At 47.9% G+C, this 19,306-nt stretch overlaps 1 protein-coding gene across 1 annotated transcript in view; it reads right to left on the bottom strand.

Annotated features, from left to right (window-relative positions):
• Positions 1–4,294, bottom strand: part of GPX6 (glutathione peroxidase 6) — a 12,901-nt gene extending 8,607 nt beyond the window's left edge. The window contains exon 1 of the mRNA XM_029945342.1: positions 4,221–4,294. Coding sequence (XP_029801202.1) covers positions 4,221–4,250 — 30 coding nt within the window. The 5' untranslated portion in view covers positions 4,251–4,294. The remainder of the gene's footprint in view (positions 1–4,220) is intronic.
• Between the last annotated feature and the right edge of the window lie 15,012 nt (positions 4,295–19,306).

The following is a 19,306-nucleotide window of genomic DNA, read 5'->3' as shown; positions in this document are numbered from 1 at the left end:
TGCACCGCCCACCTCCCCCGCAACCTGGGTCCCACCTGCGGCTGCACCACCGCCCGGCAGGGGTCCGCTCGGCAGGGCTCCGGGGACGGCCCCGGCCGCGGAGAGGACGAGGGGAACCCCTCGCAGCCTCGGAGGGCAGGCTAGTCGTCGGCGCTGCAGTCCGCTGGGTCCCCAACGGGACACTCACCCTCATGATTTGCGGCTCCTGGGCCGGCTGAGCGAGGCCTCCCACGAACAGCGAGAAGAGGCACGAAGCCCAGAGCGGCAGGGCCATGGCCGGGGCGGTGCGCGCAGGCGGCTCTGCGGTGCCCGGCGCCGCGGCCCCTTTTGAGCGCCGCGGGGTGCGATCCAGTCGCAGACATGCGCACGGACGCGCAGGCACCTGCCCCCTCCCCGGTCCCCCTCCTCGCTCCCCCTGCGGTCTCCCCCGCCGACCCCCCCGCCCCGCCCTCTTTCGGTCTCCAGCCCTCTCCGGATTCCCCCTGCCCTCTCCCCTCCCCTCCCCCTGCCTGCTCCTCCTTCCCTCCCTCCCACTGCCCGGTCCCCGTCCCCCTCCCGCTCCCCTCCCCCTCCCCGCTCCCCGGTCCCTCGCGCCCCCTCCGCCAGTCCCCCCTCCATCCCCCAAACTCCGCCAGCCCAGGTGCTTCTGGGAGACGGCCTGCACCTGTTCCGGCGCACGTGTCGCGGCGGGTGGCGCCGGACGCCACGCTCTCGGACCGGGAAGTGGCGTCCCCACCCTCTCCAAGTGACCGGCCGCCCCTGGGTGCTCCCCGCATCCAGGGAGTGAAGCCGCCACTGAATCAGAATCTGCTTTTTCAAAAACAAGAGCGTCACGTGGCTCGTCTGCGGAGTAAAGTCTGAGAAGCGCCGTCCGGGAGGACGGTGACCGTCGGTCCTGGGTCCCGAACCTCCATCACCGGTCACAGCGCCCCGTGTTTCCTACTCAGTCCGGCCGCGGGGCCCCAGGATCCCCGGGACAGGAGCTCGTCCGCGCAGGTGGCACAGCCCGAGTCACACCTGCGGGGGGGGGGGGGCGGTCCCCGCCAGACGCCCTTCTGTGAGCCCGACCCGCCCTGGGCGGGGGCCTCTCTCTGTAAAACACTGCCCGCCTCCTCCGAAACACCTGGCATTGCGAGGCCCTGATGGACACCGCGGGCGGCGGCTGGAGGGCGTGGGACTGGAAGAAGGGGCGCCCCCACCCTCTCCCACCTGCTCCCGTCGGTTTTCCCGGCGCCGGGCGTGGCCAAAGTCCCCGGGAGCGGAGGTGCCCAGTCCGTCCGTCTCCGCTCTAAGCCCTTTCCGCCTCCGTCAGGTTCGAGCGCGCGCCTCTGCTCCTGACCCGAGGCCAGCGAACTCTCTGGAAAGACCCGCTTCCCGTAGGCTCAGATCTCTGAGCTCTCCCCAGGGGCCTGTAAACCGGCCCGGTCGCTGACCCCTGATCTGGCCTTGCGGGTTCCTGGACTTTTGCAGCAGCCGCGCAGAAGTCTCCCTCCGGGGGCGCAGACCTGCATGCACTCCCAGGCGCCCCTCCCCACTCTCAGCCCCCAAAAGTAGCCCAACGCAGACTAGCAGGTGACCAGCGAGGTCAAGACCCGCGTGCACCACTGACTGACCAGCTCCTTGAGGCAGAAAAGGTCATGTCTGTGTACCTTAGTTTTCTCATCTGTAATATGGGCTAGCACTCAGCAGTGCTAGTAACGGTAAAGCACTCAGCCCAGTGCCCGACCCGGGCAAGCAGCCATTCACACACTCCTCTCTTCATGCCTGAGGAAACTGAGGCTGGAGAGAGGTCACGGGCAGGTCATGGTGAGAGGAGAACAAACTCGGGGTTCCTGTCGTAGGCCCCGTGTCTTCTCCCATATGGATCATCCATTGTGACTAAGTCCCCTCCGTCTCTCAAGTGGACATTTGCTCCTCGTGCAATAACCCGCCCTTGAGTGGTGAGGACACTTCCTCAAGGATCATCATAGGCCCAATGGCCCAACCCCAGATCCCCAGGTCTGCTCCAGCATTCCTGATGAACTTTCGAGCACCTTGGGCCGCGGCCTCCAGCACGGGAAGTGAAGGTGTGGGGCGCCGCCCAGGGCGCACCTGTTTCCGGTCCACCGGAACCTAGGTCAGAGCTCCATTTCCCTTGTCTCCTCTTTTGGAGCCTGCATCCCTGACCTGCTAACAGGAATTCTAGCTTTCATCCGTTCCTTCATCTCCTTCCTTCCAGGGTCTTCTGTGGGCATCTTCCTCTACACTCTGTCTCTGTTCTATGATTTTCTGGAGATCAGCTTTGTTGACTCCACTCTTATGTTGAAAATGCTTTGGTTCCTCCCTGGTTCCTACACCTTTAATTTGAAATTCTCCTATGGAGCACTCCAGACTTGACATAAGCCCAGTTTCCAGGCTTACCCTTCCCTCTGGAAAGGTCTTGTTTTTGGCAGATTGAACTGGCTCCATCACCCCCAAATCCACCTATCAGGGGGTCGATTTTTGGCATCTCAGGTAAAACCTGGGTCAGTGCTTTGGGATCGTTCCTGAAAGATTTCTTGATAGATTAGTTACCTATTTTTATAAAAATAATGGGACACAATTTTATCAAATAAGACTTCAGAGGTAAGTCTGTGAGGCCTGAGATACTATGCAGGTCCTAAAGAGCTGGACCAGGCCTTGAACTAGACCCAAGATCAGGTCCGCTAAAGCCTAGGGCAGAAAAGGCTGAGACACATTAGTTTGTCTCCATCACTGTTTCTGTGACCCACTCAGGACAAGCACGTTACAGGACATTGGGAGGGATCCTAAGGGGGCAGTGATCTGCCCTGGGTCATCGGGTGTTTTGGGCTAAATTCTGTTTCCCCAAAAGACATACTGAAGCCCCAACCCCCTGTTCCTCGGAACGTGGCCTTATTTGAAGATAGGATTGCTGTGTTGAGGTCATCCTAGGGTAAGGTGCGCCCCTAACCCAGTGTGACTGGAGGTTTTTATAAAAGATGGCCACGAGGCATCCAGGGGCTCAGTCCGTTCAGTGTCTGACTCTTGGTTTCGGTTTGGGTCATGATCTCATGGTTCGTGGGATCAAGCCCAGGTTGGGCTGCTCGCTGACATCATGGAGGCTGCTTGGGATTCTCTCTCTTCCTCGCTCTCTGCCCTTCCCCCACTCACTCGTGCTCTCTCAAAAAGTTACTTGGCTTCAAATCTAACTTTTTGTTTGATTTTAAAACTTCTTTGACTTCTTTAAACCCACTAACAACAGGTATCGGGATTTTGAGAGGAGTGATGATTTTGCTATTACATTTCTGTCCAAGTTCATGTCTACTACGGCCTCACCCTTGAGGACGCCTCAGATCCAGGCTCATCCAGAGCCTTCATGAGGGCAGCTGGTCCTGGATCCGTGTCCTCTGGGGGCTCTGCCACCACTGCCAGAGACCCCGACCTCATCTGCTCTGCAAGATCATTCTCCCGTTTGGTGAGACGAAGGAAATGACGTGTACAGAGGACCATGCTCTTTCCTGGGCTGAGCCAATGTCCGTTATTCCCACCCTCGTGTTCCGGGGAGGCGCCCTAGGGCCACGCACACCTGCGGGCGCTGGAGACCCCCTGGCAGCCAGAAGAGTTAACCAACTCCTCCACCATGGACCCAGCTGCCCCCCAACATGGCGTTGTCCCAGAGCGTCTGAGAGCGTGGCCTTCCTCCTCGCTGGGAAGGGAGGGATGTGCTGTGTCACCAACACTGCAAGCCGAGGCCCATCTGTTACCTGGGTGGGGCTCTGGGTCTGTGACATGAGCGCCTTCGCTGCCTGTGACACTTTGTGTCTTTTCATCTTTGTTCACTTGTTTGTTCTGAGAAAGAGTGAAGGAGAGAGGGCAGGGGAGGGGCAGAGGGAGACAGAGAGAGAGAATCCCAAGCAGGCTCTGAGCTGTCAGCACAGAGCCTTTTGTGGGGCTCAAACCCATGAATCATGAGATCATGACCTGAGCCCAAATCAAGAGTGGGACACTCAACCAGCGGAGCCACCCAGGCACCCCCATATGTCCACATCTTTGAAGAGGTGCAGACCTCTTGGTGATTTAGTTTGACCAGCTTTCACCTTGAGAAGACTGGGAAGAGAAAGTGTTGACTCAGAAACCTCTAAAAATTTAATTCTTGAATATTTTAGCTTCTTGAATTCACGTCTGGGCTTTCAGAGGCCCAGAAAATGGAGTGATTCCCCTCTGGCCTCGGGTAGCCTTACCTGAAAATCAAGCACCGGTCCCACAGCCATCAGGTCATGTCAGGGGCGACAGACGGAAGCTGGGAAGCTTCACTTCTTCCAGGGATTCTCTCCACTGATGGTTCACGCCAAGGTCTGGCCTGGGAGGTCCCGCAGCTCCCATCCTATCTTGGGGCAACTCGGCCTCTCCCTGGACACGGACACGACCTGCAGGAGCAAAGTCAGTAGAAACACAGGATGCGGATAGGGCACCGGGGCCAGAATGGGGAGAAGACGGAGGAGAAACAGCAGTGATGAAGGGAGAGGGGACGTGAGGGGAGCAGAGGAAGGAAAGAGCAAGGTGTGAGGGACAGAAAGGGAGGAGAATCCGGTTGCATTAACTCCCTGTTTACTAAGAGTCAGGAGTATATAGATTAGACTTTTCTTGCTGAGGCGTCACCACAGCCACCAAGGTTAGCACTTCCTCCGGGTCATAAGGAAGGACATAAACACAGAGTGAGAACAGACAGCTCCCCAAGGTCCAGGCCTAGTGACACGTGCAGCCGGGACTCAGGCTCAAGTGCGTTCGTGCCCCACGTCCAGACTCTGTGGCAACCTAAGGAACGGCCCCCAGAGATAGCGGGCATTAATCCCGTTAATGCCCGGAACCGGAGGTTATGTTATCTGGTGGAATTTGCAGACGTGACTGAGTTAAGGATCTCGGGATAAAGGGATTACCCCAGGTGATCCGAGCGGGCACTGAATACAATCACACGCATTCTTCGGGGCAGGAAGCAGGGAGATTTTGCTAAGAAGACAGGAGAGACAAGACCAAGGAAGCAGAGACTGGAGCGGCGCCATGACGGGGTCATGAATGCTTCTTTCAGCTGCTCTGACGTGTCCCTCCCCCTGAGCTCTCACCACCAGCAGCCTCGATATCTCTGTGTCCGCAACAGTGAGGTCAAGGCGCTCTGGCCTTTTTCTGTCCAGCACTTCAAGACTCTTCAAGTCTCTACGCATTATCCAATTCCAAAGCTACTTTGAGGTATATATAAAACAGATAAACCTATGGATATAAACCTATTTATATCTATATTTCTCTCTTATTAAATATATAGATATCTAAAAATAAATATATAGATATCCGTATCAATGCATGTGTATTTATATGTATACATATATAGAGAGAGAGTGAGCCAGAGAGGGAGGGAGGGTGATTTGTTATAGGGAATTGGCTCCCGTGACTGGGGAAGCTGGAAGTCGAGGCCTGCGGTCGGCAAGCTGGGACCCCGGAGCTCACGTAGTTCCAGGCTGGTCTGGAGGCAGAAGACTGGGGTGTCCCAGCTCAAAGACAGGCAGGGAGGAGGAAGTCCTTCTTACTCAGCCTTTTTTTTTTTCTTTCAACAGAGAGGATGAGCCCCACATCGTGGAGAGAAATCTGCTTTGCTCATCCTGCCGATTTAAATGTTACTCCCGGGGCGCCTGGCGGCTCAGTTGGTTGAGCATCCGGCTCTTGGCTTTGGCTCAAGTCATGATCTCACAGGTCATGGGTTTGAGCCCCACATTGGGCTCTCTGCTGACAAGGTAGAGCCTGCTTGGGGTCTCTCTCTCCCTCTCTCTCTGCCCCTCCCACTCATGCTATCTCTGTTTCTCAAAATAAATAAATAAATAAATAAATGTTACTTTCATCTGAGTGATCAGATGAAATCAGTAAATTTTACTCCTGAAAACATTATTACACTATATGTTAACTAACTTGGATTTTAATAAAATAAAATAAATACATTAAAAATATATAAATAAGGGGCGCCTGGGTGGCACAGTCGGTTAAGCCTCCGGCTTTGGCTCAGGTCAGATCTCACATTCGTGGGTTCGAGCCCCAGATCAGGCTCTGTGCTGACAGCTAGCTCAGAGCCTGGGGCCTGCTTCTGGTTCTGTGTCTCCTTCTCTCTCTGCCTCTCCCCCTCTCATGCTCTGTCTCTCTCTGTATCAAAAATAAATAAAACATTTTAAAAAATTTAAAAAATATATATAAATAAATGCCACTCTCATCTGGAAACACCTTCACAGACACTCGAAATTACAGTCACACAAAATATATGGGCACCCCATGGCCCAGTCAGGTTGACGCATAAAATTCACCATCACGGCAAATGTATTATGAACACTGGCTATGTGAACAACGTGTTTCTCTTTATATATTTAGATAGGTGATATCTATCTGTGTTTAATCCCACCAGGAATATTCCACATAATTATATAATTCAAGAGAGTGGATATAGTGTTGTAAAATTCTAAGGTCTTTACATTGCCTAGAAAGAGGCAGAATAACTATTTATGAATAGAATCTGATATATCCTGCATGCATTTTGTAATCTCAAAAAATGTTCAAAGTGTATATAACCATCAACCTTATGAATAAACATATACCAAATAGTTCAAAGGAAAACTAAAATGAGAGAATATAGGATATAGAACAGGAGAAACAAAATAGACACCTAACACAGAAAGATAAATAATGACTGAAACTCAAGGCTGAGAGTTACTAAGCATAAATAAACCAAAATAAAATTAGCTACGTTGTTTCCAGACAAGGTAGACTTCAAGGCAAAATGGATGACTAAGGATTTAGAGAAATTCTTCATGATGATTAAGCATACAAGACACCAGAAGACATACTTACTCTAAATTGTAAGCACCTAATTACATAACAAATAATATATAAATTAAAAATGGACAGAAATTGGGTCACCTGGGTGGCTCAGTTGGTTACGCATTTGACTCTTGATCTCAGCGCTAGTCCTGATCTCAGTGTTGTGAGTTCAAGCCCTGAACAGGGCTCTGTCCTGGGTGTGAAACCTGGTTAAAAAAAATAGTTATTAAAAATTGACAGAAATCTACAGAGAAATATACAAATTTGCATATAGTGAAAGACTTTAACATACTTCTTTTCGTAATAAAAAAAGCAGGAAAAACATGAAGAATAGCATATGAGCTTTAATCAGCTCAGTTATCACATTAGATAGACCTCACAGACATCTACAGAACACCCCACAACTGCAGAACGCATGTTATTTTAAAGCACACGTGGAATATTTACAAAAACTGACTTTGCTGGGCTATGAACCAACTATAAATTTCCAATGACTGAAACGATACGGATCATATTCTCTAGAGACATGCAATTAAGCCGTTATTCAACTAACAAACAACTAGCATGTTTATAACATGACATCGGAAAGGAAATTATAAAATATTTTCTCTCAGGAAACAGAGTCCTGCTCTGGAAGCCCATTTCACGTTGATTGGGCCGTGCAGCTAAGACTCTGCTTCCTCCTTGTTGCCTCGGAGCAGCGCCTTCTGACGCTGAAGTTCTCCCATGCGACCTGGGTTTCCTTCAGACACGGGGCTGGTTTTCTTCCTCTCCCCCATTTTCTTCCAGCCTCTTCTCGACTCTCGGAAGTATTTTGACCTAAATGACAATAAAATTATGACTGCAAACATGGAGACACACAGAAGACACATGGAGGAAACTAAAAAAAAAAAAAAAGGAAGGAGCTGTAAGCATAGAAAATGACATAGAAACCCAATATACAAAAGATGCTGACTTAATAAAAAATATTTTATTTTATTATTTAAACAATTTTTAATGTTTACTTATTATTGATACAGAGAGAAATAGACCATAAATAAGGGATAGGCAGAGAGAAAGGGAGACACAGAGTCTGAAGCAGGCTTCAGGCTCTGAGCTGTCAGCACAGAGCCCAACACGGGGCTCAATCCCTTGAACCCACAAACTGTGAGATCACAAGGTGAGCTGAAGTCGGACGCTTAACCTGCTGAGCCATTCAGGTGTCCCCAAAAATATTTTAAATAGATTACTGTTACTGATAACTCTGTGGCAATAGTGGTCCAGAAAAATGGAGAGAAAACACAAATAGCTAATATAAGAAACGAAAAAGGAAGGCACCTGGCTGGCTCAGCATGCCACTCTTGATCTTGGGTCCTGAGTTCGAGACCCATGTTGGGGTCAGAGTTTTCTTAATAATAATAATAAAAATAATAAATGGAAAAGGAGACATCACTTCAGCTCCTACAGAGGTTAAGAACACAACTACAAATAATTTAATGCTGATAAATATGTGAGTTTAAATGAAATGGACAAATTATTAAAAGGATATGAGTGTATCTGTAATTCTGTGATAAATTCAGAAATAAGTACAAATATGAACAATAATTTAATGGTTAAAGATATTTTATTTATAAATGAAACCTTCCCACAAATAATTTTACAGGTAAAGGTGACTCTACCAAATATTTAAATTCTACCAAATACTTAAGAAAGAACTAATCGTGAGCCTACAACAAATCCTCGAGAGGATAGCAAAGGAGGAAAGAAGCCTAGATCATCCTGTAAGGACAGTGTAGCCACGGTATCCGAGTGTGATGGGGATATTATGAGAAAGAAAAACCACGGGTCCACTGTTTTGCATGATCATAGTTGTAAAAATCCCATACAAAGTATTAGTAAACCCAATGAAGCAATGTGAAGTAGGATTTCCACCCAGGCAAGCAAAAATGGCTTAACACTGAGAATCAACCAATTCATTTATCATTTTAACAAAATAATGTCGCCTGGTCATCTCAATACATACTTCAAAAAGCATGTGATAAAATCCAGCATTTTTTAAAATTTTAAACATTTTATTTTTAAACTGCTACAAATGCTTTACACAACATTTCCACACCAAGTCTCCATAACAGAAATGTAACAGAATGGGAACGGTCGGGAGAGGGCTGAAGTGGCACAAAGTCACCGAGCAAGCATTGAACCACACGTTCTCAGAGGTAGATTACTGTGAAAGCTGAGAACACAAAAGCAACATGAATAACACCGAGCCATTTCCCACCAGCTCAGTCATCAAGAAGGGGAGGCGTAGGATGCTCGCTCGGAGAAACGACACTTAACCTACTCCGGAAGAGGCCAATGTGGGGGCGGGGTTTGCTCTCTTTTAGAGCCGGAAGCGTAGAACCTGGCACGTAAATTCATGTATACTTACCTGTGGATACGCACCGCGGGAGGCCTGCGGTGCATCCCGGGCACGGGCATATTGCTACACAGTCTCTGAGAACATGATGGTTAGGAATTAGGGCCACATAAGCACCTGAGAGGACAATGCCCATTTGGATATATAAACGTGACCCTGGAAAAAGCCTTAAAAAAAAAGTCCACATCCAATCCGGATCTGGCTTCCTCTCCATTATGCTGGCAGATAAAATCCAGCGTTGATTCACATTTTAAACTCACAGCATGCTGGGGATACAGGAGGCCTTCGCCCTGACAGACTGTCTGGCACAGGCGGCAGATTTCTACGCAATGGTGAAACATTTAAACACTACCCTCTGAAATAATATTCAAGGAAAGTGTTCTCTATTACTCCCTGCACTCAAGATTGTATTGGCAGGATTAGCCAGTGAATTTAAGGCAAAAGAGGAAAATTTAATGTACAAAGATTAGAAAGAAACAAAACTGTCACGAGTATGCTTTGTGAACATATGATTTAAAAAGAAACTAGCAATAAATTATTATAATTTTATGAGTTTAGAAAAGTTGCTAGATAAAAAATAGAAAATTCACTATATTTCTATATCTTTTCATAAACCATTAAAATTAAGCTTAATTTTTTTAAGAAGAACACAATCAAATACTCAGCAGGAAACTTAGCCAATGATGTATAGATTGCTTTGATGAGAAATGTAAATCTTAGTTGGTATGGTTCTAAATTAATTTTTAATTGGTAGAATTCTAAATTAATTTTTCATAATCATGGTAATGAATTAGAAGAGTCAATGAGGTAAGAAGGTCAATTCTACTCACACCATTCGGTAGATTCAATGCAATATCAACCAATCCCAACTCTCCCAAATTCCTAAATTTCTGTGGAATTTGAAAAAAAATTAAGAAATTCAATGTGACTAAAATCTAAATCACAAAAACAATGGATGTTGGTGAGGCTGTGGAGAAAGGGGAACCTTCTTACACTGTTGGTGGGAATGCAAACCGGTGCAGCCACTGTGGAAAACAATGTAGGGATTCCTCAAAAAGTTAAAAATTGGATTATCCTATGATGCAGTAATTTCACTACTGGATATTTATCCCCAAAATATGAAACACTAGTTCAAAGAGATACATGCACCCCAGGGTTTACTGCAGCATTATTTACAATGGGCAAATTACAGCAACAGCCCAGTGTTCATCAATAGATGAACGGATATAGAAGATGTGGGGTCTCTCTCTTTCTACACACACACACACACACACACACACAGAGGAATATTACTCAGCCATTAAAAAGAATGAAATCTTGCCATTTGAATGAAATGGATGGAGCTAGAGTATATTACACTAAGTGATATAAGTCATACAAAGACAAATATCACATGATCACACTCATATGTGGAATGTAAGAAACAAAATAAACGAAGGGGGAAAAAGAGACAAACCTAGAAATAGACTCTTAGCTACAGAGAACAATCTGACGGTCAGCAGAGGGAGGCGGGTGGGGGTATGGGTTAAGTATGATGGGGATTAAGAATACACTTATCCTGATGAGCACGGAGTAACGTATGTATTCGTTGAGTCACTGTACTGTACACCTGCAACTAATATTAACACTGTATGTTAATTATAATGGAATTAAAATTTATAAACTAAATATAACAAACCTGGAAAAAGAAAATTAAATGTAAGTGCAAATTGTCAATAATAGTCAAGACAATTTTGAAGAGGGTATGGTAATGTGATCATGAAATATAATTGCACATTAAAAGCTACATTAAGCATCGCTCATTTTAAGGGTTAACAGAGCAATAGAAAGAGAGGGGCTCCTGGGTGGCTCAGGTCAGGATCTCACGGTTCGTGGGTTCGAGCCCCGCATCAGGCTCTGTGCTGACAGCTAGCTCAGAGCCTGGAACCTGTTTCCAGTTCTGTGTCTCCTTCTCTCTCTGCGCCTCCCCCTCTCATGCTCTGTCTCTCTCTGTATCAAAAATAAATAAAACATTTTAAAAAATAAAAAAAGAAAGAAATAGAAACAGAAGTACACATCAGAACACTGAATTTATAACAAAGTATGGTGCAGAGTAAGAGAAACAGAAAGGATGGTCTTTTAAATAGTGATGATCCCACTGGATATCCATCCATCAGGAAAACAATTGAAACTCTGCCTCCACTTTATATCATATGCAAAATCTCTGTCCATTCAAGTGTCTGACCTCACTTCCAAAGCAAGAAATACGGGGAAGGAGAACCTGATAAATGGCTCGAATGGACGCGACAACGGGACAAACACGAGTCGGGGCTGTGCATCAGGACAGGTGCACTTGTATCTTCAAAGTTGCCCTAAAGAAGAAATTTTGTGAGCTTGTTCTAGATTTAAAGTAAAAGATGTGAAAAAGATTAAACAATATCAAAACATGAACCTTGAACGAATCCTGGTTTAAAAGAAAATTAGAGTCAGTTTAGGAATCACTGGATAATTTTGATTATGGAATGAATATTAGAAAATTTTAGGTATTTTATTGATATTGGAGGATGAATCAGATATTTTTAAGTAGAATATATTGTTTTTAAGATACACATCACTGATGCATAGGGGGGGTGATATGTCTGTATGTCTGCAACATACTTTTAAATGATTCAACAAAACAAATACACAAATAAATGCGCAAAACACGTAAGTTAACAACATCAATCCTGCTGAAAACACATGGTGGACAATCCAGTGATCCTTTTTTGGATATTTTGTCAACATAAGTGTACATCTTTAAGTTTTCATAATAGAAGCTTGTGACTACATGAAATCTAGGAGTATTTTCGATACAAGTGAGAATGGCAAAATGCTCGGCAGAGGACAACAAGGGATATTTTTGTGACCTGAGGATCAAGAAACATTTCTTAGATAAGACCCAAAAAATATCGATTACAAAGGGAAAAAATTTAAAAATCTTTTTTCAAATGTTTATTTTTGAGAGAGGGAGAGAGAGGGAGGGAGCAAGTGGAGGAGGGGCAGAGACAGAGGGGTACAGAGTCCCAAGCAGGCTCCATGCTGTCAGTGCAGAGCCCAATGTAGGGCTCGAACCCATGAACTGTGAGATCATGACCTGAGCCTAAACCAAGAGCTGGATGCTCAACTGACTGAGCCACCCAGACACGCCATAAAGGGAAAGGTTTTTAAATGACTAAAGAAAATTATGACATTCTGTTTGTCTAATATATCATAGTGCAGGTGCCTTCAATAGTGTGCTTATAATATTTTGTTCAGTTTATCTAGCTTTTGGGCACAGAGGTTTTTCAGGGTCACGAGCACATAGACATGCCAAAGATGGAGATAACACATTTAAAATACTTGTGTACCAGGGGCACCTGACTGGCTCAGTTGGTTGAGCACCTGATTTCAGCTCAGGTCGTGATCTCACAGTTTGTAAGTTCAAGCCCCACACTGGGTCCTCTGCTGTCAGTGCAGAGCCTGCTTCAAATCATCTGTCTCTCTCTCTGTCCGTCCCCTGCTCACACTCTCTCTCAAAAGTAAATAAACATTAAAAAATATATATATGTGTGTATACTATTAATTTAGTGGGAGGAAAAAATAAACCTATTTTCTTTTTCTTTTCCTTTTTTTTGGGGTAGAGTGAACATCCCCATGAAGTTGGAGCTCAATTCAACCAAGACAGGGGTTCCAAGAGGGGTTATGTCAGGAAAGACAGGCTCAATCCTGGCCTTGAATGGTTGGACTGTTCTGCTGAGAAGTCAGGACTTTATCCCATCGGCACAAAGACAGACCATGAAGCCTGATGATGTCGTAGAGCAGAGTCACAGGGTCAACCAGAGAAGCCGCTCATGCGTGCCTGCAAGATGTTTCCATGACTTTGCTGTGCGTGTGGCTCCACTTCTTGGCTTCCTAGTGAAGACGTGCTTTCCAGGGACTGTGTCCCTGTCCTCAGCCCGCTGGGCCTCGGTTTGTCTAGGGCCCAGGAAGCCCTAGCGTACGCGTAGATGAGAGGTTCTTACACAAGCTTTGCTTGTACGAGGTCACACTTAAGGAACAGTCCTGTCACCATGCTTCGAGGCCACAGCACACGTGGAAGACAGATGTTACTTCCGTGCCCCAGTCCTCAGCTCAGAAGGCGGGTGTGTGTGTGTGTCTCCTTCTGTGGGGCCCATACAGCCTCCGACAGGCACAGCCATGGACCTACAGTTTTTCAGACTGTGGCCTGAGCCAATAGCCCAGGATCAGAGAGAAAGTGTGAGCTTCTAGGGACATCTGCCTTTGTTTCAAAGGCTCTCAGTAAACCGGGAACTGGAAAAATATTTGGCCAGAATATCCACTCCTTTTAGTTTCTGGATGAAACTCATGTCCGTGGAGAAAAAGATTTTCTGCTCCTGCTATTTTAAGCAAACCTAACGCCGCTTTAGACAGCAAGAGTATTGAGGAATCAGGAACCCCTGATGTTATAAGCACAGTGCTTACCGTCATTTTTTTGGAGTGGGCGAGGAGTCCACAGTTCTCAACAGATCTGTAAAATGGCTTCTGTCCGTCCAACCAAATCTATGAACGATTACTCTAAAACATCTAGAGGTCTACTTATTCACCTGATGGATGCTTATGAAGCCCGTATTAATAAGAGCAGGAGCCTTTTAGATTCATCTGACAAAGTGACCTGGACTCTCCAGTTCGCACCTCACGGCTCGGCAGACCGCAAACCAACGCATTCTTGTTTCATTGGATAAACAAGAAGGTTACAGACTTCGATAAGCCCTGGAAAGCAGACAGCAGACGGCATCACACAGTGTAAGCAGAAGTCAGAGGGGGTCCCTCCATCCAGGGGGCCGGGGAGGTGAGACCTGGGACCCGAGGAGGCACAGTGAGAAGCAGCGCCAGGTGGAGATGGGTGGGGACACCAGAACAGACCAGAGCGGCTGGAGGATGCGCAGGGCGCCGACCGCGCCGGGCCCTGCGGTCATTCGGATTTGGTAGTTCTCCGAGCAGCCTTGGGACCCGCCAGTGGGAAAACACCGTGTTAGACTTAACCGTGTATTTTCATAAAGTTCACTCTGCCTGATGCATAGAGAAGGGACACAGTCCCTTGAGCAGCTAAGTGTGGCTCACTTTCCACAGAGAAAGCGGGCCGCTGCCAGAGCCAGAGTGGGAATGGCCCCAACAGTCTCTGGCCGCATCCTTTTAAGCCTGCTTTGTGCACAAGTAAATTTGGCGTTGATTGACATTTTTGACTGACAGCTGGTGGTTACATCCCGCTTGGCTTTGCAAAAGCACAGCGCGCCCGCCCCCGATGCATTCTGTTATAATGGTATTTATTTGTGGATTGCATATTTATGACTTTCTCATGAGCTTTTGTGTGACCTTAAGGACAATGCTCAGCTCTTGGACCCCGCCCCCCTACGCCCCCACCCCCACGCCCCTCCCCCCGCTGTGGCTTCGGAGCCAGCTCTGTGGTTAGGCCTATCTTGTCGGTTATTCCTTCCTGGGCCTGGGGGCTGGGAAGGTGTGGCCTGCACCCGCTTTATCCCTCCTCATGCACGTCTAACTAGCTGCCTACAAATTCAACAAATACATACTGGAAGCCAACTCACATCCTGACTCTCTTCCTTAGAATGTGCTCTGATTTATTAATTTATATTTTAATTTGTTCTGTCCACAGGTAGAAATGCTATTTCAGGTCTGATTCAATTAAAAGCACATTTTTTTTGGAATACTGTGCACTAATCAATATAGTCCAAGATAGAATTCTTTTCTCTAAAATCTTTGAAACACTATCAGTTAACTAATTTTTATTTTTTATTATTCACTTTTTCTTGAATATTAACTAAAAGTCAATCTAAGTTTATGTGAATTGCCATTTTGGGATTGATGCCATTTTAGTCTATCCACCCAGGCAATTGAACTTTAAAAAAAAATTTTTTTTCTGTTTTTTATTTATTTTTGAGAGACAGAGAGAGACAGAATGAGCAGGGGAGGGTCAGAGAGAGAGGGAGACACAGAATCTGAAGCAGGCTCCAGGCTCTGAGCTGTCAGCACAGAGCCCGATGTGGGGCTCAAACTCTGAGACCAGGAGATCATGACCTGATCTGAAGTGAGATGCTTAACCCGCTGAGCCACCCAGGCACCCCTCTCCTTGTTCCCTTTCTGCTATAAGTTGGCTTGAAAACACACACATTCTTCCTCTCTGTCTGTCTGTCTGTCTCTCTCTCTCACAGGAAGTTAGTGGGAAGGCCATTCACAAACGTCTGGGAGAACATGGATTCTCCCAGGTTCTATGGAATTCTACACTGTCTGCCCTTTGCTGTCCATGACTGCTCTCTCTCTCTCTCTCCCTCCCTGTTGTGTCCAGGGGAAAAAGTTGGAATTTAGGGTTTAAACAGACCTGGCTTCGAGTTCTTTAAAAAAAATTTTTTTTTAATGTTTTATTTATTTTTGAGAGAGAGAAAGAGAGACAGTGTGAGCAGGGGAGGGCCAGAGAGGGAGACACAGAATCTGAAGACAGGCTCCAGGCTCTGAGCTGGCTGTCAGCACAAAACCCAACACGGGCTCGAACCCACAAACCACGGGATCATGACCTGAGCTGAAGCTGGACACTCAACCGACTGAGCCACCCAGGTGCCCCTGAGTTCTTTCTAGCTCTGCGGTTTTGAGCAAGTCATGTAATTTTTAATTTCAATGTGTATTAGCTTCTTCTTTGTAAAAGAAAATAATAATGATGACTTTTAAAATAAAGATTAGTGAGCTCAGAGCCTGGAGCCTGTCTTCCGATTCTGTGTCTCCCTCTCTCTCTGGCCCTCCCCTGCTCACGCTGTCTTTCTCTCTCTCTCAAAAATAAATAAAACATAAAAAAATAAAAAAAATAAAATGACGATTAGTGAGAACTTATACCTGGAAATGCCTGGCACAGAGTAAGGACTTCGCGAGTGTTCACAAAATCCCACGGTTGGTCTGTCTTCTTCCTTCCTTCCTCCCTTCCCCTTCCCTCTCCATTTCTCTCTCTTATTTATCCTCTAACTGGGCTATTCCTTTTCTATCCCTTAGTTCTAAGAAGCCCCCTTCCCAGCTTGTTACCTTTGATTAAAAAGTTTCTGTGGAAACTCAAGCACACGCAGACGTTAGGGCGCAGGCGTCCCTGGTCGCATGCCGGCTTCCCAGCTGTGTCAGCACGCTTCCTGGCCAGTTTGGTCGGCACCCGCGTGTGCCCCAGACACAGACACACCGGGTGATTTTGGTGCAACCCCCAAACCTGGTATCACTGCGCCTCTAAACACGTCCTGCCCCTCCTGATCTTAGCCAGAGAGAGAGCCAGCCTCGTCCCTGGGCGTCCCTGGGGTGACGCGGGGGTCTCGAGGTCAGTCCCGGTGTTCCCCAGTGCCCTTCATACCCTTCATAAGGTGCCAAGGGGTCGGAGAACGGAAGAGAAGCCAGCGGCCTCTGCACCGCTCTGGCTGCAGCGCACAGGCAGTCGTGGGCGCGGTGGTAGCGGGGTCTGGTCCTGGCCTCGGGCTCGGGCTGGCCAGTCTTTCCACTTCGCTGACCGTCTGGCCCTCACGTACACGCTGTGGCCTGGAAAACCTACAGGCCGCAGGAGAGCTCAGAAGGCACAGAACTGCTTGATTCCTCCTTTTGCTTCCCAGTCATCTAGGGGTAACGATCAAATCAGCTCAGCATCTCTCTCAAAAGCTGAGACAAAAAAACTGAGAATGAGTCTTAGAAAGGACTTTGGTGATTTTTCTGATCTATAAAGGGGTAAACTGAGGCCTAGGGAGGGGTTTTCCCCGAAGCCTCACTGATCCGTGGAGTCACTGGCGATGGCCGCAGGGTGCGCTCCTGGACGGGGCATATTTAGCATGTTGGTTCTTTCCCCGGGAGCAGCAAGGGCCTGAGGCCCAGTCTGGGGACTTTGCAGGTGGGAGGGCTCCGGGTTCCGCAGATTCTGGCCGTTGTGCAAGGACACAGGGCCCTCTCCCACGCCCTCCCCCAGCCCATTAGGGCTGGAGTAACAGACAGGAACCCTGCCTTGGGGAGCACACATCCTTCCTTTCTCTGCCTCCCCACCCTCACCCCCAAGAAGCAAAAGCCCGCCAGGCGGCCTGGCTCTGGGACGGAGCCCACAGTCAGCCCAGACCGGGAGGGCCCCAGGCCTCCGCATGCTTGGGGAAGGTTAAGAACCCGTGTGGGTGAAAATTAAATGCGAAAGGACTGTGGTCCCTCTAGGACTTTCCTCCAGTCCCAAACATACTTTATGGGGAATTGAGCCAAGAGTAGAGAGACAAATGGATTTAAAATAAAAACTCAAGCGTTTGGTCCAAGTCTCCACCGTTCTGACACTTGGCCCGAGTCATGTCCCCTTTCCGAATCCCACTTTTCCATTGCAAATCTGAGCAAAGAATGCCTAGTGCGCTGACGGGGAGGGCTAAATGGAATCGCTGACGTGAAGGACATTTGTGAACTACAAATATTACATGAACATACACAGTGTTATTTTAAAGTTGCAGATTGGGGAATAAGTCGATTAAATCTCACACTTGCACCCAGAATAAGAAAAGTCTTGGAGGTCTGAATGGGGATCCCAGATGCCCACCGAGATGATCAAATTCAGGGAAAATATCCAAGTAAAACTAAATAAGGACACAAACCTCCATGTCAGGCTTGCGTTGCAGAGGCCGGGCTTGAATCTGGGATGAAGAGGCGGACGGCATCCCAGGAAAGGGTGAACCTGTTTCCTTCATAACCAAAGGGACCGACTTTTGTTACTTTTAATAAAACATGAGAGTCTTGGGGTCGACATTCAGGCAGGATCCAGTCCGTAACGGACGTGAGGACAGGGAGCCTGAAGGCTTTATTTAGGTGCCACTCGTTGGCTGTGTGACCTTGGGCAGGGAAGCCCTCCTCCAGGGAGTCCTAGCTCAAGGAAAGGTTGGAGTCCGAATAGGGAAAGCAGGCAGTGGTTGAGACACAGGGATTTCTGTCCGCTGAAGGAGCTTGGGGCGAGCCGAGGGCACAGACCCCCCGCCCCCCAGGGGGCCTGTGCTGTATTCCTCAGCGGCTGCCGGCCGCCCAAGAACAAAGGAAGGGGGCCTGAGTACTTGCCCTGGAGACGGGAACTCAGGCAAGTGAAAACGTAAATTCCTTTACTGCCGCCGGCCGCTGACAAGCCCTTGAAACCTGCAGAGTGACCTCCGTCTAGGAGCTCAGCAGGGGCACAGGGAATCTTGGTTCGACATTGTCCTGACCCCCAGGATCCTGCGAGTCCACTTTAACACCTAAAAATTCCTTCGGAAACTTCCTTTTTCTCAACTCCTGCTCTGAGCCGGTGGCCTCACACGTGTGTCTGAAGACACATCTGAGGCTCTCACGACCGAGGCTTTACTAAGCAGTAATAAATTGTGCTTCCCCGCAACACCAGCCCCTGGAGGTCCTGCAAACCCTGCTTCCAAACTTCCCTGGAGACTGACTCTACCCCTGACCCCCTCCCACCTGCGGGGAGGTGATGCGTTACTGTCAGGACCCCAGTGCAGCGCCTCCTGCCCACGGGCCCGTCCCCATGACTTAAGAAAATTAAGGACGTCTTTAAGAGTTCCATCTTGGTCATCAGCTCTGGACCACCCCACCATCTCCCCAAAACTTCACTGTCTATTAGAAATCATGGATGACTGGTCATTGTAGGATTTTTAAAGTCAGGACGTGACAAGAGTTTATGGCTCAGTTTAGATCCGCACAGCCTTTCAGCCTTAAATCTAAGGCTCAGCTCACAAACATTTCCACCTAAAATCCTGTCTGGTAAAATCTGATAAAATTGCATTCCCTGACCTCTTGGTGGGAATAAACAGAGATAATCTGGGGCAGGGAAGGTTGAATCCCAAAGTACGCAGAATAATTGACTTCCAAGTTCAAGAATCTAAGTGTGAAGAGGTGTGTTTTGGAGAACAGACGACTCAGCCGGGGTGGAGTCAGAGAGTCGCAGGAGGGGGTCCGGGAAGGGGGCCGGGGGCCTCGGAGCGGTTGGGTACCCGCTGGAGAAGCTGGCGTGGACGCCTACTCACCTGGTGCACCCAGTGTCTCCTCAGC

The sequence above is a fragment of the Suricata suricatta genome, chromosome 7 (genome assembly GCF_006229205.1).
Source record: "Suricata suricatta isolate VVHF042 chromosome 7, meerkat_22Aug2017_6uvM2_HiC, whole genome shotgun sequence".
NCBI lineage: Eukaryota > Metazoa > Chordata > Mammalia > Carnivora > Herpestidae > Suricata > Suricata suricatta.
The sequence above is the reverse complement of the archived record's forward strand: the minus strand, read 5'-3'. Positions and strand labels throughout refer to the sequence as shown.